Source organism: Cyprinodon tularosa, unplaced genomic scaffold (assembly GCF_016077235.1).
Source record: "Cyprinodon tularosa strain WSP-4 unplaced genomic scaffold, ASM1607723v1 ctg619, whole genome shotgun sequence".
Classification (NCBI taxonomy): Eukaryota; Metazoa; Chordata; class Actinopteri; order Cyprinodontiformes; family Cyprinodontidae; genus Cyprinodon; species Cyprinodon tularosa.
Window position 1 is genome coordinate 280,819 of NW_024039362.1, and position 22,321 is coordinate 303,139.

Below are 22,321 nucleotides of genomic sequence, written 5' to 3' on the forward strand. Positions count from 1 at the left end.
GTGGATTTCCCTTTAGAGCAATGGTTCCCAACAGGGGGTACCTGTGTTTTTTTTTTTTTTTTTTTTAGTTGGAATAATTAGCATGCAAAATAATTAAATGCTCAAGTTAAAAAAAGATTAAATAAAATCCTTTTTTTAAATTTTATAATTAGTTATTTTTGTGTCACAAAAAGTGTGGTTCTTTCCACTTTTGGGCAGTCATCAATACTTTTGATTGAGAGGGGTGCTCAAGGTTAGCCAAAATTCCTAACGAGGAACAAAAGTCAAAAAGGTTCAGAACCACTGCTTTAGAGCAATAAATGATTTGAAGTGAGGCATAAATATCCCGTAAAAACATATCACTGACATACTAACATTAAGATTCTTGGATTCATGACATTTAGTTATGTTTATTCTGTGCGTTTAAAATAATTTTTCCACAGTCTGCTTTACTGCTTTTTCAGATTTGTTAAAGAGTAGAACAATTTTAAATACCCTGGTTTAATGTGAGATACATTTGTACATTTAAAATCCCCATGAAGGCCATGCTACAATAGGTGGTTTGTTTAGGCATCTAGATAAAGCAGCTAATCATGAAGGCCTATGATTTATGTGAATGATTGCTGTGAGGGATTGCTGTAATCAGCTGATTTTCCTTAGATGGAAAACTGGGAACCAATCTGACTCCATGATGTGATTGAATTGTCTATGTAAAGTGCCTTTAGATTACTTTTGTTGTGAATTGGCAGTATATAAATAAACTGAACAGAATGGAATAAAAAATTTGGATAAAAAATATGCTTACTACATAAAATCAGACACATTCAAAAATCAGATAAAGTAAACTTCTTTTGTTCAAACATTTGCCATAAAAAGGATTTTCGTCTTTTCACTTTCTTTTAGGATAGCTTAATAAGGTAATCCATAATCTCTATCCCTACAAGGCAAGTATGTACAGTAAACATGAGATAAATCATCTGTTAAACTTTCTAAAACTTTTAATGCCACCAAATAAGAGCAAACCTTTCGGGGTCCATTGCTTTTCAGTTCGAACACGTCCATTGTATAGTTAACCCGCCGTCCATAGTGATCAAACTGGATATTTCCAGTAAGGCCTTGGATACGCACCTAGATTTGAAGCAGAAACAATGTTAAGTATTGGTAAATAACTCAGAAGATATCACATTTTTTACACAAAATCTTTCTCTGACTAAAATTAAAAAGGCATTTTTTGTTTACAACCACCCCTGAAGTCAAACAGAGGCTAACAAACAGCTCAAACTGCAACTCCCAGGATCCCTGGTAAAGATGTATTAAAATCCATAATCCATAATGCATGTTTTGTAAAAATCTAATCTTTACTTAAAGAACAGGTACAGTATAGGCACACATCTAAAAATGGGTAGGACACGAGGACAAGCCAACAAAGAAGGGATGGTTTGTGTTTCTGCTTTTCCCTTAATATGTTTCTTCTTCATGAAATTATTTTAAGAAAATAACCATATATGTTTGCAGTTCTTTACACACACAGCTCTAGTCATACAATTCAAAATAACTTGGACTTGGACTAACAAGGCCAAACGAGGACCCTGATGTTTTATTTAAACAGAGCTCTTTGCTACAGAACTTCAGAGTAGCATTTTGAGTTACCCAGTCTTTATAACATCCATCACATGCCATCTACATGCCAACTGGTTGTTAGGGATGAAGAAAAAGCCTATTCTTCTTCTTTTTCCTTCCTACCAAAATCTCATAAACATTTGATGTTTGCAGAATGTTAATGAGACTATGATTGCAACCATTTGTCTCTTTTCTGGATGTGACAGTGACAGCAGCAAACAGTCAATGTGTGTCTAGTGAGCAAGAAAAAGTCTTCACTTGTATATGATGAAGGATCTGAGATGCTGAAGAACTATTTCTCTTCCAAAGTTAATTATAAAATTATATTTTTGGACAGAGGGTCTTTCACTGGAGTATTGACCCAAAATATAAACCAAAATACACACAAAACAAAACCCATAGTGGTGGGCTGAAGAAAAAACAGAAACCCAGGACTTGGAAATGTCCATAAACTGTACAAAATAGAACAAGAATGAATGATGATTATATACTTAATGTGTAAATGCACTCAAGTTAAAGTTTTAATTCATATTCAAGCGTGAAATTGGACAACTGAAATTAAAATAATAGGCGCTAATTAAATAATAGTTTTAATATTAAAATAAAAAAAAACTGTTATTTTTGTCAATTTGACACATTTTTTACCAAAAAGCTGCCACTTTCAAAGTGCCATTTAAAAAAATATGACAAAATAGCCATGTCTGTTATTGTTATGGTAGACATAGTTGTGCCTCAGTTCATCAGTGATGGCTTGATATACTTTTATTTTAATGCTCCATCTTTCATTACAAGTGTTTAATCAAATGTGCTGAATTCTGGAATGTGTTTGAAACACACATTACACAGGAAAGTTGTTTTTTCATCTGAAGATAACTGGATTTAGATTCTTGGCGACATAAGTTTGATTCACTGTGGCTGCCAAAGTCCTGATAAAAACCAGTGGGCTCCAGCTTTGGGATCCAAGCCAGGGAGAGCAGCTGCAGCTGTGCTCAAAGCCTGCAGCTGGATACTACCACAGATCGGACTATTAAACGGAGCATTGAACATAAATGTTTCACATGGAGCGTCACATCTTGTTCTCTTTTTTGTCAGATTTGCAGTGTTCTTTTGAAATCACTAGCATATAATCAAAACCTGAAGTATCCTCTAAATATTACAAAGGCCATAAATGTGCATTTTACCAAGGAAGAAAGGTATCAAAGACTCCATGCATAAAAAAGTGAAGCAGTTTAAGCATGTCTTTTAATTTTCAGCAAGTTTCTAACTATACACCTTTGAACTTGTCCCAACCTGTTTCAGTGCTCGCTCCATATCTATCCCTTGGTTCCACGGAGCCGCTGGATTAGCAAGGCAGTCCCCAGCATTGCCACGGCGACTGATGTCGATTTTCTGACGGCGTAGGGTGCGAAAGGCCTCGGCCATTACAAGAACACCATCATATGTTAGGGATGAGGTATACTGTGAAATGCAAAGATACACAATAAGGAGAGAAAAAAAATAATTTTAAGAGTTTTTTGCTTGCTTTGTTTATTGTAAATCTGAAGTTATATGCCACGTATGAATTAGCTTTATTTTTCTGAATAAGAGTAAAGTACAGCTGTTTATGGGACAGGCTTAACATTTATTTGACAAAACAATAAACCGGACTAAATTAGTAAATGTTACTTAAAATTGTAATGCAGCAGTTATAAATCAATTTTAACATATATTTTAACACTCAGGGTATTTTATTAGATGTTATAGGAAAGATCAACACAAAGCAACAGCAAATAGGAAGGAATGTGATTCATGATTTTAAAAAGTTGTTACAATTTTAAATTTAAAAAGAGCATTACGCATACTGGGTATTTTTTAGGCAATTAAACCTGCAGGTCCTTCATATGAAAGGATCAAGGTTTTGTATGAAGTGCTAAAATGTTTTTCAAGCTCCAGCTTTTTTGGAATGCCCTCTTGATTCTGACTCCATAATATTGAGCAGTAGGGACAGTGTTTTCAGGACCTGGTACTTTCTTAAGATTTCCATCACCTATAGTTATAGCGTTATCGTGTGATGGTAAATAAGTTACGTTTTGTTGTCCAGACCACCTTCCTCCTAATGCTTGTGCCCCATCCATGACTTGTGGCAGACCTTAAATAGGACTTAATTTGTTTTTTTTGTTTTTGTTTTTTTTGTTTTGTCACTTTTCCACGACTTCCAGATTATAATGTCCATCTGACCAAGGTTTTTTAAACCTAACACCCAATGTTTTGGGTGTTTCCTTGCTGCTGCACACCTATTGTAAATAAATTAAGACGCATTTTTCCTATTTTTCATATTTAAAGCTGGAAGGACAGTGGGCCCGGGTTGGAAACCACTGGTGTTGACACTGCTCATGCTAGAGATCTCTCACTGGTGATTAATGCCTCAGTTGGACTTGTCTGGTTATTTAGGTGGTAACTCAACTTAACCTATTTTCAACTGATCCCTGGTCTGATCTTTGGGACATTGTTGTTTCTCTGATGTTCTTTATAAACCTCTGATGTCTTTACAAAACAGCTGGATTTATACTGACATTAGCTGATACACAAGCAGATTTCCAACTAATTGACTATGTTATTATCTGGTAAACCATATTCTATTTGTCAGTATTAGAGTAAAGGTGTGTAATTAAAAATTCTTTTGTATTAAGTGTTGTCTTTTAGTTAAAACAATGACAGTTAGATTGATAAGAACTCCAGTAAATTGCAAGTTGCAGATTAGTTCTTAAAACACTTAGAATGAGTCTAAGGCCACTATGTATCTATCAAGAATGATAAAATAAAGAAATATTTTTTATCAAAGCATGTTTTTCAACAAAGTCATCCTACAAAAGGCATCTGAGCTGCTGGGAAGGAATGAAGATTCAGTAGCAAAACTAAGCACACTAAGAGCACACATAATCTCAGTGCCACACAGACAGAGGCAGTCAAATACACAGCAGGCAGTCTTCACATCAGGGAGGAAACAAGGGGAGAGATGAAAATTGGAGAAAAGACCAAAGTCAGCTGAGATCCTCTCTGCGTCTCTCAGGGTTCTTTCTCTTGCTAGCTGACATCCCTTGATTTTTAACTCACTATTTATGCTTTGGAGGGCTTCTTATCCATCTTGCCCTATTTTCATGTGTACTGTTTGAAACATAAGAATACCTCAAGAGAATGACTGACAAATGACGACTATGGAGAGAAAACATCTAAGCTGGGCAAAGTAGCTCATTGTAGTCTTTGCTTTTTCTGTCAGTGGCAGGGCATAAACACCTTTGGGACACATAAAATAGTTCAGCTTGAATAAATGAAATAGATATGTCTTGCTGCAGTCAAATTTCTGTTCAACTCAAGTATATTATACTAGAATCTAGTAGAATTTATCTAAAGAGAAGAAACCATGTAATCTCTTAAGTGGGTATTTCCACAGAAGTCAGAAATGAAATCTAGGAATTATGTATCTATCTATCTATCTATCTATCTATCTATCTATCTATCTATCTATCTATCTATCTATCTATCTATCTATCTATCTATCTATCTATCTATCTATCTATCTATCTATCTATCTATCTATCTATCTATCTATCTATCTATCTATCTATCTATCTATCTATCTATCAAAAAAGCTTAAATGCACTCATGTGCAGACAAATGAGGCTTAAGCAAACAATTTTGCTCTAAAGGAATAACTAAAAGCCATTAGCTATTTTAAAGCATATTTAGGCACAAGATGTTATCAGATTCTCTTTATCTTTATTAAATCAAGTTTCTTTCATTTGTATTTAAAGATAGATGGCATAAACTGGTTTTGGTCTAAAAAGGGAAATCTTTGCACACCCTGTCTTTTAATGGTTTTGAAAAAGAGATACGCTGCACATCTTTATTGTTCATTCAAATAACAAACCAAACAAAGTATATCACCATGAATCACCATTTAGAGTATACAGCACAGTTTTATATATTCTACTGTTTCTACGGGCTGTTTACAGTATGTGCTGGCGGGCAAGAGCTAAGTAAAAGCTGCAGTATGATGTATTTTTAATGAGTTAGTGGACATATTCCCAGTTAATATATGCATCTCCACTTAGCTTCAGGTCACCAACTCGTCAACAGCGGTCTACTTGTGAGCAGGAGCAGGATAAAATAACAATACTAATGTGGGGAAAGAGGGGATATGGATACATTTAAGAAAAAACAGAAAAAAAACATGGTGCTAGGTGTCAGGATTAGGGGTAACAACAGCAGCTTCATTGTTAAAAACTATAGATTTAATAATGCTAAAGGGAAAACGTAGGAATAATAGGATATTAAGGACACTTTTGTAGGACTGAATCAAGACTGGTTCTTCAGTGACCAAGACCCCACACACTCTAAGACCAGACCTTCCGAACCCAAGATTGAAGCCGAATGTTTAAAATGTTGACAAATACTTTTGATACACCAGAATTTGCAATAATAAATGGAACAATGGTTAATTAATGTCGCAAAATTGCTTCTTGCCATTCAACTCAGAAATAATAAATAAAACCTGTCAGCGAGGTCTGAGCTAGAGGCCGAGACCAGGAAAAAACTTGACACCTTGGACCAGCTTTGTCCTGGTCTTGGGCTGAGACCTCCAGCCCTGACGGCAGCTTATTCTTTATTGGTAATGGCGAGATGGAGCGGGAACCCCATAATTATATATATATTGTATCAAATTGTGCTATATTAAACTGGTCCTATAGTCACTCTATTACATATGGAATCATGTAATAAAAGTAATTTGGCCCTAGGATTCCTCATTGATGGGACAGGTGTTGTGAATGAAACGGTGCCCAGCTTGAAAGAGCTCCTGTGTGTCGCTGAATGTGTGCATTGATGACTGAAAGACATCTTCTGCCTCATTTATCTGTTTACTATGGTGTGTTGAATTCATGTTAATGTGTATTTAAAGACATTTCAATTAGTGGAAAAAATTGCAGGGGGCAATATATAAAAAATGTCTAATCAACCAAAACCTTCGCCTCCCCCATGCAGTATCTCAGTGGACCCCCTAGGGGTCGCGGACCCCCTGTTGAAGACCTCCGCTTTAGAGGTAACGCAATGCAAGTTAATGTCTATTGTTGCCACATGCTCATCTAGGGGGAGAGTGTCCTGCATTTAGCTGTTTTCCCTTAGATAAAAAAAAAACGTAACAACTCTCAATGTAGGATCTAATTGGATTGGCTCTCTAAAGTGCCTTTAGATGACGCGTTCGGAATTGGCAGAATATAAATAAACTGAATTGAATCAAAACTTTGAGTAAGATTTATTAACAGCTGCTTGCTCTCCAAATGTGTCTATCTCTCCTTGGCACTTCCTAAGCTGCATAATACAGTTATGAGGCCATTTGGCTATAGATTTAGATTTTAGATACAGTTAATTACCTTTGGTGGACTTTCAGATCCAGGGTATTCTCGCTGGTCTAGTTTGTTCCATCGCTGCATGAGCTTTATGACGATAGGTCTGCTGAAGTCCACCAGCTGGAAACCAGTAACATTGGCACCACCGTGCATGAATCTCTCCAAGGAAATATCCTTAAATCCCTGAAGGAACGAGCATAGGAAGATAGAGATCAAAAGAGGAATACAAATAGAACATAACAGATCAGAAGAAAAAGTTTCAGTAACTGTAGAAACTCTTTATATATATTTAATGAAAGATTGTTTTATACAATAAACAAAGAATCAGTTCCACAGCCCCAAATGTGATGAAATGGTACTGTAAGAGGCAAGTCATTGTGTGGAGGTAGTAAATCAATTTGAGACAGAGCTGAAGACAATGGCAGTGTAAAGACATGTAAGCTTTATCCAGGGTTTATGAATGCTAATGGATAAAAGTGTAAAAGCCAATTTAGCCTTCAATATGCCAAAGAACCATTTTCACTGTCACAGAGAAAAATACAGTTAAACATATTTCAGGGATTTGGTCTAAAGTCATATTTTATCGCATGATATGGGTTTCAACAGCTCCTGACAGCGTTGACCCTGTCATGAAGAAACAGATGAAAATGAACCAGCTCAGAATAAATGAGCAATTTTAGTTAAAATAAATATTCTTATTTTCAAAAGACAGAATATGCCCATAGCTGAAAGTGACCTATTTGCAAATGACGAAAATGAGAAAAGTGAAAAAAAAAAAAAAAAAAAAATCAGTCCATCACAAAGCAAAGCAGAGACTATCACTTAGGGCAATTTAAGCTAATAACTTAACTTAAAGGTCATCTTTTTGAAAACTGGAAGTAACCTTGAGAACCAAGTGTGCTCTGACATAAGCACCTGTTAACATGCAAACACCGTGCAGAACAATTTAAACCCAGATTCTTGTTGTAAGGCAACACTACTATTATGTTTATATTCTGGGTCTAAAGAAAGGGATATAGGTCAGTATTTACACAGTCAAACTGATAGTGCAACAAACTATGTCTACTGGTAAAAGTTGATTGAGAGCACAAAGTCATATAAACACATTGCTGCAAATTGCCATCAGGCTGCAATGTATTAAAACACAATTATTGAATGAAGGGTTTCAGGCATATATTGGCTTGGCCAGGGTGCCTTTCATACAAGAAAAATCACTGCTTTATTATCTGGTTTACAACTCATTAAAAACCAGATCTCTGCTTGTTTGGTAAAATATATTTTCTTGACTATCAAGGATGTTTTTAGTTTTTCCTCAAGCAACATATATAAGAGTAAGTAGTCTTGTAGTTCAGCTCTAAAGATACAAAGCTTCATCTTCCTAATGTGTTGGATACCTGGGGCAAGATCCATAAATAACAGAAAACCCAAACATTTCTGTTTTCTTACAGAAAAAAAAAATGTATCAAAAGAAATGTGCAGTGCTAATGAGCTAACTTCCAACTATTGTTTAAATTACCTACAAACATTTTTCTTCTAGAATTAAGACATTATATGAAGATGTGATAACTAACAAAGTGTAGCTTAATTTATTTATTAGAAGAGCAAAATTTTTTCATTTTTAATTTTTTTTTTAAGGTCTGAGATTTTAGGCTCCAACCATAAATGTAGTAATGCTCATATGTAAAGATGATGCTACTAAAAGAAAAAAAATTACAAATAAATTATAAAAATTATGTTTTCAGCTTGTACTTTGTTTTTTCTAGAGTATACCAGAATGTTATTTCATATTTTTTCATTCATGTTTAGGACCAAAACATGGATACTACGTGGCTACAAAGAGGAGATACCCGGCATAAAAGCTGGCGAGAATGTTGAACCATTTTCTTCCCTCAGTCCTTGAAGTTTATTGCAATCCCGCTTTTATACTGTATAGGAAGGGTCATTTTGCTAAGGCCGGGGCTTAAAATGATTACAAACAAGGAGGAAATGGGGCTGGTGGCCGCATTTTTCTTTCCTTACTGTATATCACAATGCTGATTTTTGTTAGCTCAGCAGTTTATGCTTTGTGATCTAAACATTAAGCTTCTCCTATATACCAGACCTTGCCTACCCCCATCACTGATATATACGTATACAGTAAATTATACGTAATGTACAATATATACATTTATTATATACACTTACAGGGGTTGGACAATGAAACTGAAACACCTCTCATTTTAGTGTGGCAGGTTTCATGGCTAAATTGGACCAACCTGGTGGCCAATCTTCATTAATTGCACATTGAACCAATAAGAGCAGAGTGTGAAGGTCCAATTAGCAGTGTAAGAGCAGAGTTTTGCTCAAAATATTGCAATGCACACAACATTATGGGTGACATACCAGAGTTCAAAAGAGGACAAATTGTTGGTGCACGTTTTGCTGGCGCATCTATGAGCAAGACAGCAAGTCTTTGTGATGTGTAAAGAGCCACGGTATCCAGGGTAATCTCAGCATACCACCAAGGATGAACCACATCCAACAGGATTAACTATGGACCGGCTGCCCAAATCATGGCAGAATTAAATGTGCACCTTACCTCTCCTGTTTCCACCAAAAACTGTCCGTCGAGAAATCCACAGGGTCAATATACAGTACACGTCCGGGCTGCTATAGCCAAACCTTTGGTCACTCGTGCCAATGCCAAACGTCAGTTTCAATGGTGCAAGGAGAGCAAATCTTGGGCTGTGGACAATGTGAAACATGTATTGTTCACCTTTACTGTTTTCCCCACATCCGGGAGAGTTACTGTGTGGAGAAGCCCCAAAAAAGCGTACCACCCAGACTGTGTTGCATGCCCAGAGTAAAGCATTGGGGTGGATCAGTGATGGTTTGAGCTGCCATATCATGGCATTCCCTTGGCCCCATACTTGTGCTAGGTGGGTGTGTCACTGCCAAGGACTACCGAACCATTCTGGAGGACCATGTGCATCCCATTGTTCAAACATTGTATCCTGAAGGAGGTGCCGTGTATCAGGACGACAATGCACCAATACACACAGCAAGACTGGTGAAAGATTGGTTTGATGAACATGAAAGTGAAGTTGAGCATCTCCCATGGATTGCACAGTCACCAGATCTAAATATTATTGAGCAACTTTGGGGTGTTTTGGAGGAGCTAGTCAGGAAACATTTTCCTCCACCAGCATCACGTCGTGACCTGGCCACTATCCTGCAAGAAGAATAGCTTAAAATCCCTCTGACCACTGTGTAGAACTTGTGTATGACCTTCCCAAGACAAACTGACGCTGTATTGGCCGCAAAAGGAGGCCCTACACCATACTAATAAATTATTGGCGTCTAAAACCAGGTGTTTCAGTTTCATTGTCCAACCCCTATATATTTTGATATTTTTTGTTATTTTTAACAATTAACTGTGTAACAGTTTCATCCACTTGGTTGGTTTAAGAAGTAGTTAAATAATATGTACATCTTCACCATTCAGCCATGGTGTTAAACATATTACTGCAGTACCAGTGTTAACCCTTATATTATGTTAAGGGTCAATTTGACCCATTTCAGTTTTTGTGTTGATCAAAGTACTGGTTATCTTTTTTTCTTCTTCATGAAATTTGGTGACTTTTCCTCATCTGGGGTCATGAATATGTATGTAAAATCTGGCCACTCTGATGTGTAGTGGAGTGTCTGTGCAGAGTATGTATACAAATATGATGTTATGGGTCATTTTGACCCAGACACTTTAATGTGGGTAAGTAGCCATTCAGGTAAATAAAAATGGCTCTTTGATGTACTTTACTCTTTTCAGTTGCCTCTGAGACCCAGACCCAGGTGTGGTAAGGGAGAAAACTTTCTTACACTAGTTCTTGTCACTGCTCTTACGTCATCTATATGAAAAAACTCACCAAAAACTGAGCTCCTGAAGGATTACAGCTGAGTAGTCTTTTTCACTAATTTTGAACTTGGATAGTGATGTAGAGCAAGAGTTTTCTAAGGCAGCGGATATTACAGAATCAGAAGACAAAGTTATTGTTCACCCACATGATCAATTCTCCTACTATGAGAAGGATTCAGACGAAGAGTCTGCTATTATCCCCCGAACAGATGAAAGCCCAGGAATGAGGCAATCATCTTCTGCAAGAGTGACAACATCACAACACCAGAGTTGATGCAGACTATCATCAGCTAATTTGATAAAAACTCCTGGTCCTACCAGATTTGCAATCACATGAATTGAGGAGATTCAGTCAGCATTTCTCAGAATGCCCATATCATAATATGGGCAACCTGAGGTGCAAAATCCAGCTATGCATGATATATGCATGTATACTGTATACTGGAAAGCTATCTGGAGGAAAAGCTTAGAAGAATCAGGGGATGTGTTTCATGCTGGAGATGAATGAAGGGCTGCAAGCCATAACATCACTTGTGACAACCTCTATGTCCTACCTGTTTGGAGAAGAACTTCAGAAAAGAAAGCTGACCATGTTGGGAACAGAAGGTTCTTATCATGAATATAATGCAAGCTGATATATCTCTGAGCACAAGAAAGGACTTGAAGGCACAAATGATCCTGGATTATAACTCAACCAGAGAAGGAGTTGACAATCTGGACAAAGTCACAGCAACATACAGCTGCCAGGGCAAGACTGCCCGCTACCCAACCAACATAAAGTCGAGACGGGTGAAGAGAAGAGGAAAAGATCCCAGCTCTGTCCCTCCAGAGAGGACAGTAAAACAAGTATATCTTGTGTGAAATGTATGAATTCCATCTGGAGAAAGCAGTTACATTCTTCCCATCATGTGGAGAACTTTAAAATTGTTGAATGTTCAAAATATTAGTAACTAGCGAATTTTAAAGCTAAATTTCAAAAAACAAAATTTGTGAAGAGGGAACATTGTAAACCTAAATGAAGTGTGGGAATTAAAACTGTATGGTTTGTCACTTGACTTAATGTTTAAGTAATCTAAAATAAATTGGTTATTGGTTTAACCTGTTTTCTTGACTATTTTGCTTGTATTTACACAGTGCGGGTCAAAATGACCCGCAACATAATGAATGTAATTTTTTTTTCAACATAATATAAGGGTTAAAATAGTCCCAGATGCTACTGTAACATCACTTTGACCAACAGTACATTGTTTGCAGGTCTTGAACATTCAACTTGACTCTTCCATAAACACTTTATGTGTCTGTGGCCCCAGATATAGAGAATGGGCTTATGCCTTTTTTGGGATCCCCTCAGTCTGTAGCATTGACTTTACTGTGGACAGTTGCCGTGGTGTTTCATCATGTTTTTCTTTAAGGCAGGGGTGACACATGGTGTCTCTTAAGTTTTCCTTAAATATACTGAACATTGTCTTTTTACTGTATCTCAAGGTCCTGTTAGAAATGGGTTCACATATTTAAAACTTTAGCGGAGGTTGTTGTTTAAAACAATATAGTTCTAAACATCAGTTAATAATGGTGTTAGAAATGGCTAAAGGAAGCAAAAAAGAAGGTAAAAAAAAATGGCATTATTAAGCTTCTAAAAAGAATACCACATGGATACTAACAAAAAAGATCTCCTGATTGGAATTCTACCTGTTTGTAACTGGTTTCATGAGAACTAAGGTTTAAAAGAAGAAAAACTACAAAAGACAGCAGAATAATAAATCAAAGAACAATGCTGGATTTCTTGACCCTCGTGTCTGACCTTGTCAAGAAACAATGCATCTTCCAGCTGCCTATGAACACTGCACACCAATGGTTGACTAAACCTTCCTCGGTATAAAATATATATATATATATATTTTTATATATTATATATATATATATATATATATATATATATATATACACATATATATACTTACCAGGTTTGCTATGATGTAATGGTATCCTTTAACGTGTTTCCCCACACTGACGGCCTGGGAAAAAAAGGACATATAAAGCTACTTATCTTTTCTTACTTATACATGTAATGTTAAAAAAAATGACTGTTAACTTTAGGGTTAGAGTAGTAAGTTATAAATCATATTTTCTAATTAGGTGTTCTTTTAGGAGCATATCAGTTTGACTATGTTTGTTTGATAAGAAATTATAGTGAGAAAATGTAACTGCAGAGGTGAAGTCCATCTCAGTGAAATAATACACAAATATTAACTTCATTTGCTTTATAGCTTTAAAAGTACCACTAAAAAAACTGGAGAGAGATGGAGAATGAAATAAAAATTTTTGCATTTTGTTATTTAGAGAATCTACAAACAATTAATGTGTCTCATAAACCTTACTAATAAGTATAGTATATATTTTTTTAATCCTCTCATCCACACATGTCTGCAGTACTGATAGATGCACACGTGCACATGCACAGATCGCAGCTGGCAGGAACAAGGAAACAGAGCAGTCTCTGTCTCAGAGCAGGGATGCTCGCCAGTGTCTGTACTGCAGTGTTGACGATGAGGGGAGTGTTTGTTTGAACATGTATCCCCGTCTCACTGCATGTTAAAGTTAGTGTGTGTCTGTGTGGCTGTGTTCAGTCACCACTGAGGCCAGTTAAAAAACAGTAGTTCTGTTTGTGTGTTTGACCGAGAAGCTGCTGCCGGTTTGAGTTTGTCCAAAAAAAAAAAACACAAAAAAAACTAATTCACATGTTTACCTAATATTCACATATTAATTAAACAAGAGCCAATCAAAAATGTCAAACAATCATTTATCATAATTTTTAGCAGCAGTGTACTTTTTAATTTGACTTGACAAAAATATAATAAGGTTTCATAACGCTAACTTGCATAGAATTTCTGACTACTCCATCTATTGTGAGTAGCTTCACTTCTTTTTTCTACTGTGCCTGCGTAAATTCTCAGTCACCCGCGGGTCATGGCAACAACAAAACATATAACATAAACTAATTATTATTACTGTATGTTATATGTTTATTTTATCTTATTATTAGAATTTGCATATTACTTAATACTTTGTTAAATTTTGCATCCCTTCATAAAATATTAAATCAGTTGATTTGATCATGCATAACATGTAGATTGGTTACTTAGAAGCTGAGTAGCTTTTTTTACCAATTACTTTATTACGCTTAGTTGAGTATTTTTTTTAAAGGCTAGTTTGATCTTTTACTTGAGTATAAATATGATGAAGTAGTGCTATACTTGTTCAAGTACAATTTTTGGGATACTCTACCCAACTCTGGAAAACGTATCCTGTGCCTTAACTTTGCACTGGGTATCTAAAAGAGGCCGCTGTATTATAAATACGTAACTTTGGTACAGACCACATATGCAGCTGGTAAAGCTGGCAGAATATATAATTTTTTTGTTTTCGTTTTACAGTTTAGTCAGTTTGGTTTGTCATCATTATGTGTCGTTTTAGATCAAGTACTGTAAAACTCTTTCATGTTCCATATTTTTTTTCGTATTGTCTTTTAAAGATGAATACTGATGTTAGGAAATTAGACTTCACATCAACACAAATTAATTAAGCTGCAGAAAAAAAGTTTCAGCTGCGTTTTTGGCATCAGACTGGTATAACTCTGGCTGATGGCATTTCTGTGATCTAGTAGGTAGGTGTCTGGTTTTGATTCATTAATGTTTTATTGTAGGTTTTTGTTCATGTGCTTTCGCAATACTGTGGTGCAGTCATGTCAACAAAGAAACTTATATTAAAACGTTTTTCAATGTGTCTGCATGCTAAAGGCTATCAGGAAAAAAACAACAACAGGAAGCTGACAGAAACTCTGAAGACGAGTTACAATCGGTACAGTTACAAGTCCATGTTTCATTATTTGAGGTACTTTTAGGTTTTTTGATTTCTTTTAGTTTGCTCCTTTTTTCTTTGTTATTCACTGTGGTTTTTAAGTGTATTTGGTTTACTTTTAGTTTTTGATCTCATTATTTATGCTTGGATGTTATTTTTCTTGTTAGTTTGAATTTCTTTAATGGGAATTTGTTGTGCTTTGGTCTTGCCAAAACAGTTTTAAGTTTTGCTGTTTTTGTTTTGCCATATCATATACTCCAATCTAGTGTGTGGATGTGACTGGCCACATTGTTTTCCCATCATCGGTGGTACACTTTACAGTTAAGCATTTTATACTGCCCATGCAGTATATAATAAGTGCTCCGAGGCATTTGCTACCTTTTTGAATACAAACTTCTTACATAACTTCTCTGTCATTTGTAATAAATGTGCCTTTTTTTCTTTGAAGTATGTGCAGTCAGTTGTTCATTCAATTCCCTGAGGGTGGATGGGTGAAGCATTTGTGGACAAAAGTGGAGCTCACCAAGAGTATCATTCATGCTAAAACTGCCACTGCAAACCACCTTTTAGTCTGCGATAAAACTGAATTTAAAAAATAAATATGTTCTAAAAATATAAAAATGCTTTTATACTCTTCTAGGCTAATTGTGGAAGATGGTCGGGTGATCTGAAATTGCCTTAGCAATAATTCATCCTTACATGTCATTTTATTAATATAAACATGCCAGTGGGGTAAAGAAAACAACTCCTGCGCTGTACTTTTGCCAAATGCATCTTGTAGTGTAATTTTAATCGCATTATGCATTGCGGAAGAAGAACTATGCAAATTCCTTTTGATCCTTCTTTGAAAAACATTTTAATGACCTTTCTATGTATCTGCTGAAATACTGGTAAAACACTTTATTCTTCAAATACTCCAGACCACATATTATTATTATGCCTATTTTTTTTCCTGTTCTTTATTTTTGAAGGACTGTGGTTTAGTCCTAAAGTACAACAGACGATGAATATTAGCAAATAAGATTAGGCTTTCCAAAAAGGAAAAAGGCCTCCTGCTGTGCACAATCAAATAAAAGTCAGGAATAACCATTTTTTCAAGCAGCTTTTTTTATCCAATTTATTCTTTTTCTGATTTGGGCATGTAATGGGGTTTTTCATAAATTAGGTTTTTATGTAAATGTGTGCGTTTGAAGGGTATCTGCTTGCATGTGTCACTGGGTTTGTCAGATGTGCATACACGGGATCAGATGTGATGACAGGTGGCAGAACCGATGGGATGTCACACTCCAAGCTGAAGTGAAGGACTCTCAAACACACAGTTACGCCACCTGTCACAACGCAAGGCTCAACCATAAAGAGAGACGGATAATCTAATGAACTCAGACAAGCATAAGGTGTCCGAGTGCATTCTCTAATGTCATGTATGCATATGTGTGTGCTGTGTGTGCACTCTAAATTGCAGTGTGAGTGGATAGCATCGTTGTTGCTTAAAACACACACTAATGTAGCCACTATGGAAGCCACATCTCTTACTCTTTAATATGAACTCCAAGGAAAACACAATCATTTTTATCCTTTCCAGATGTCAGAAAGCATCTGGAGTGCTGATAAAACTAGCTGAGTGGAGCAGACAGATGCCTCAGAGAACACCAGCAGTAAAGTGAGAAGAATATTATTTATATAATCTCACAATAATTAGCTGTGCTTCTGTAACAAAAAATATTCTCACACTACCTGACTTCTGTAATGCTACACATGTTTTTCAATGGTTTAAGCAGAAAGTTTCACCACATCATTAAAAGTTAACTGCTGCTGAAGTCCAGGTCAGCTATGAAATCTCTATGAAATCTCTGCAATGCTTCCATAGCTCAGTGATAGTAACCGTGCCACATAAAAATACAGTGTGGCATTTATTAAAGCTGTATCCTGTAAAAAAAAAACTTCCTTCTGTGCCCACGGTCATAAAACAGTGTCATTTTTTTCAACTTGTGCAACAGTTACTACAATTTAAAAAATCACTAAAATTCGGTTGTAAGCATGTTTAAGATTTATATACAGGCTGATTTTTTTTATTTACTTTAAAGTGTATATACCCTTACTGTAGCTTTACATTAATGTTCTTTATTAGCAAGAGATAGGTAAAACCTTTTCAGGATGAAGATATCCTCATTGGATCTACACATTGAAGTAATACAGTAGGGTGCAGTGTTGTTCATAGGAATCTGTTTGGATCCTCTACCAAAGGTCTGGGAGCTTATGGGTCCCTTGATGAATCTTTGCTATTTTTGGGACTGCACTATTGCTACCAAGATCCCTATATGTACTCCAATGAAAACTGGGAGTGCTGTTGGCCCCACCTGCGAAGCTCTCTCTAAAGCCCTTCCCTGAGAACACAGTAATTCTCTAATTTCTTGTCTGTTTTCCTCGGTGTTTCCATTGCATGTGAATGGCTGCATCCATCACTCTGCTTTTTATCAAGCTTACAGTTTCCTGCTGGTTTGTTATAACCATTTGTTGGTTTGTATTTGAGATCTTACATATAGATGTATTCTAGTTTTATAGAATATTGCTATCTGTCATTAAGGACATTTGACAGAGTCAACGTTTTAAAACTAGAGATTCAGTACCAACTTTCATAGTTTGCAGTGATACCATAGCATTATGGTAACAGTGATTCTGCATTGCACAAATTAGAAAAAGAGCTACCCCTAAATTGACCTGAGACACAACCAACTACTTGAAAATTGTAGAAGAAAATGGTGGTTGTCAAAAACTGGCTTTGAACTTCAGTTTCATTTGAAACTAATGACCTATTCATATAACCAGTCTTTGGCAGAAAAATATTCAAAAATATTCAATCTAAATGAGCAATACTGTTCAAAAAGCTCAAAAAGCAGTGAAATAATTATGCTTAGTGGTTCATTTTAGCTCTGCAAGAAGCATATGGTGTCCCCGAAACTTTTTATAAAATCTAAATTGATTTCTTTCCTGGTAAAATAAAGGTTAAGTAAATAAAATCAAGTAAATTGGAAATGTATACATATTTCAATGCGGGTCTATGACTATATTTAAGCCAAGCAATTTTTTTTGTATTACTCATATGCAATCAAAGCACATTATTGTGACTTTAATGCTGGAGATTTGTTTAAGTATATGCTACTTTGAACAATTTTATAAGTCTTTTCTGCCTTTAATTCTTTAAATGTCACATATAACCACAGCTCTTTTTGTATTGTTAATATCATGCACTGTAATTTCAGATTCAGTTTTTAACATACCTGTTCAAGGATGCTCTGAAGTCTCTCAGGCTCCAAGTCTATCACATATTTTCTCTCCTGACGTCGGTCCAGGTCTTCTAAGAGTCGGCGGTATGCTGCTTCATTGAAACTCTCCACACAGATTGCGCTCACCTATTATTACACATATTTGCAGCATCCATATAAACTTAAGGATCATATGAGGGTAGGGACAAACAAGACGATGATGCATATTTTTTTAATGACAGTGTAGTGTTCATTCTCAATGAGATGATCTTGCATAAGATGTATGCTTTTTGTCAGGTTCCCAAGGATCCGTGTTTGAGTGTGTGTCCTGACCTGCCATGCATTCTGCCCCGCTCTCTCCATAATTGCCTGCAGTATTGCATAACCTAAACAACAGAGAATTGTGAGCAAAGGGAGACAAAGGAAGAATTAATGCTGATCCATGGAAGATGCAGTAGATTGGAAGCTGAGTAGATATATTTTACAATCTGTGCTTGATATGATAAACAGCTTTCTAGGTGAGGCCAACGTTTTACACTACATTCAATTATCAAAGCAAAATGTAATTTCAAAGTGGAAATTACTTTCCACTTTTCGGGGTTTAACCTTATATGTGTCATGGAAATGTTCACAGGCAGAGACTGTACTTCTTGAAGTACCTTGAAAATGACCTGCTAGTCATCGTCTAAACCTTTTTTATCTAATTTGTTTGGTGAACATCCATTTCTGTGTGGTTTAGCTTAACTTCAAAACAGGACTGGTCCAGATTGCAATGAACAAAAGTACCTGCAGAGAAGATTGAGACAAACACCCTCTTTCCCCACCCTAGACTAGGGCCAAACCGAAGAAAACTAACATATCTGCTGACCTGACATATCCTGGCCTAAGGATGTTCAAACTTCTTTTCAAGGAAGCGTTATAGCAAGCTAATGGCAAAACTAAAACGACACTGAGGCATTTTATTTCCCTAGACAGTATTTCCATTGAACCCAAAGAACACAGACACTCTGCTAGAAAAATAAAGGCTTTTGCATTTCTGCAACTTGCTTTCTTGTTTTTTTTTTATTAATTTACACACACAAAAAAATTATACAGTTATACATCCTGTTTTTCATCATTTCCTTTACAACCTTTAAGTCTGATTTTTACAGTGCGCATGCTGCTTTTATTGTTTAGTTTTGTTCCTTGCTTGTGAACAAAACTTGCAGATTAAACACAATATGGTTTTTAGATTTTTCTTAAAATAATTGTTTTTCTTTGCATTACAGCTACGTTTTTGTGTCCTTTTATTATTGAGATAAGATGTATTGAATAGTTTCAGACCCAGATAGAGACTAGACATTCTTGGTGTCCTATTAATACAAAAAATTACTTGGAAAGATAAAAAAAAGCAGAACGTCTATTTTTTTGGAAGACAGTGTGGTAAGGTATTGAACATAATATAGGACACTAAATATTATGTCTGTCAAAGACCTTTGGTGTTAAAAAGAGGCTATGGACAAAGATAAGTCCACCTTGCAAGTTGTTAACATTCTTTAACTGTTTTTTTTTTTAAATCAAAATCTTAAACTTAAAGTATGATTTATAAATTAATTACGCATAACTTATGAAGTGGATAGAGGAGGATAGATGGTGTTGAAAAGGTTTTATGAACAAGAATCTATGTGGCATGTATTTTTATATAGGGTTAACACTTTGGCATCGTAGGTGTATTAGATCACACCATGTTTGCTGTACTCTGAGACCTCTGAGGCCTTTATTGAACAGCTACATTTATACTAAGATTAAATACAAACAGATGGATGGCATTTATTCATTAGGTGACTTGTGATAGTTCTCTCTTGCACTAGATATTGCTGTGTGGCTTAAAAGTAAAAAAGGCTCAATACTAATGCATTAATGCATTCTATTATTTAAATGCTTGTGCAAAACCATTAATAATCCCACTTTCACCACAGAATATCAAACAGCTTTATGTTTGTTTGTCTCATAAAATCCCCCAGAACTACATCTTTCTCAGGTTTATGGCTGTAATGTAACAAAACATTTAAGCTGTATGAAAAAATTTGCAAGGTGCTTCATAGTGATAGATTTGCTGTAATATAGAACAGAATTGTAAAAGTAAAGTCAACAACAAATAATAAAAAAAACACCTGTGCTGTTTTACTCCTGACATAAAGCATCCACTCTACACTGCATTTTTTTTTCCAGATCCTCAATTGTGCATTTGAAATACCAATACTGAGGTTGAAAGAGTAAAATAAAAGTTTGTTAAGAGCAGATTTTTGGGTGTATTATGAGCCAACATAAATATACTTTCTCTGGAATAATGCTGAAATTGGTCTATATATCTGTCCATTATCTTAAAGTAAGTCTATAAACACTTTGATGTGTGTCTTCATTTGTGTGTAAGCATTACATTTGTCTTTGCATGCAATTATGTGGACACATGGATATTTGTGTGGGAAAGAGTGTGTCAGCAGGCTATCAGTGGAGCAAGCAAGAGCAGGGGGACATAAAACAGATAACAGCGTTACTGCCCATTTTCCAGCACATTACCAGCAGCAGTGCCTGATGGGTGCCTATAATGAAGGGCCTTGCCTTGGCCGAGTCATGGGTGAATACAGTCCAAACTCTGGCCATCTATCCTTTTCTCTGTTTCTCTCTCTTTTCTCTCGTCTATCAAACCTTACCCTCTTCCTTCTACCACGCATCCCCTGTGGCTTGTGATCCTGTCTGTTCTTTTACTCTTCTTGTTTGCCCTTTCTGTCATCTCTCCCCTCCCTTCACTCTCCAACCACACACCCACCTCCACCTTCTACCTTCACCATCACCTCGTGTATCTCCTACCTCATGACTCACATGTTTTCCATCATTTTGGCTGCCCCAACTTGATTCATTCCCATGTTCCTTTCTCTGTCTACTCCCCTGGGTAGTAACCCAGACAACCTGGACCACATGGATGTTGGCTGAGGCACAGACAGAGCCCACACATCTTCACACACTTTGCAGCTTTGTCATACCCCTAACACACAACAATACAGTTGTCTGTGGGGATGTTACATAGTGTTTGACCTGTGTTTCTCTCCCTGTGGTGGGGAATTTATCTGTGTGCAAATGCATGTGTGTGCAAAAGAGAGAAAATGTTCCAAGGATTCCCATGACAATGGCATATGGCTAGGGGCATAATCAGTTCCTTCTCCACTAACTTATTCACACTTCACGACTTCATGGTTAAATTAAAGGCAGGTGAATGCTCAAGGAACTGGGGGCAAACTCTCACTTCTTGCTGAAATGAGATGAATTACATTCTTATTTCTGTAGCTTTAGTAGAGTTATATCCATTAGCCGAACTTCTCATGAACCTTTCATGAAATTTGAATATAACTCAGGTTAAATTAGAGGCTTTAAAAGGCCTTTCATTTTGGACATTTGACACAGAAATTATTCTAAATTTTCAAATCCAAACAGATTCCTCCAAATCGGCCAATTGGTGGCGTCACACCGATCTCCCAGCTGAGCATTTGAGTGGGAGCAGAGTAATAGAACACAATACCTACTCAGATCTAACAATTACAGCAGTGCCTAAAATTAAGCACTGAAACTACAGTCATTTGGAGGCTTTTAAATCAAAGTGGTGCTCCAAGGGTTTTCAAACCGTATGAAATGAGGAGCTACAAACTTTTCAAACAATATACCCTAAATTGGATGTTAAATATGGTTTCTAATGTGCAAGATAAAGGTTATAATTTGCAGTGAACTGCCATATTCAAACAAAAATTATGCTTTATTGTATCATCTGACTTATGTGAAGAGACGTTTGTTTTACAACAAAAAAAAAGCAGTTCTTTAAGGGCCTCAGAGTTTGTAAATAACATTTTGATGGTGAGGAAACCCAACAGACAGGTCAAGGATAAAGTTATGAGGTATAATGCAGGGCTATTCTATAACACAGCATCATGTGTTTTTAACTACTTAATCTCTTATCTGCACAGTACAATTGTAAATCCTCTAAGATATCTATCTGTGACTGAACTTCAAAGTTGTGCTTTCTATAAATCCGAACCTTGGTTCACAGTTTGACAGAAGCCATGTTCAGGACACCACAAACCTCTGGAAAAGACGAATCTGGTTGGACAAGAAAAGCTAGTGGCAGCATCATGCTTTGTGCCTTGTTTTTTTTCTTTGTTTGTTTTATTGTATCAAGTAAAAGGACAAGTCCTGACCAAACTTTTATTTGAATCTGTGCCTTCAAAATTTCAGTTCAAGGATGTTCTAGATCAACTCTGACTGAGATTAAGCAAAGAAAATGGTTTAAAATTTAT

The 22,321-nt window shown here is 36.1% G+C and overlaps 1 protein-coding gene across 6 annotated transcripts in view; it reads right to left on the reverse strand.

Annotated features, from left to right (window-relative positions):
• Positions 1–22,321, reverse strand: part of gria4a (glutamate receptor, ionotropic, AMPA 4a) — a 164,909-nt gene that overhangs the window by 82,166 nt on the left and 60,422 nt on the right. For all 6 annotated transcript variants that reach the window (XM_038307702.1, XM_038307701.1, XM_038307703.1 and 3 more), the window contains exons 4-9: positions 18,330–18,382; positions 18,012–18,143; positions 12,837–12,890; positions 7,008–7,166; positions 2,890–3,057; positions 1,003–1,107 (exon numbers count right to left, since the gene is read on the reverse strand). In XM_038307702.1, the coding sequence (XP_038163630.1) occupies positions 1,003–1,107; positions 2,890–3,057; positions 7,008–7,166; positions 12,837–12,890; positions 18,012–18,143; positions 18,330–18,382 (671 nt within the window). The remainder of the gene's footprint in view (positions 1–1,002; positions 1,108–2,889; positions 3,058–7,007; positions 7,167–12,836; positions 12,891–18,011; positions 18,144–18,329; positions 18,383–22,321) is intronic.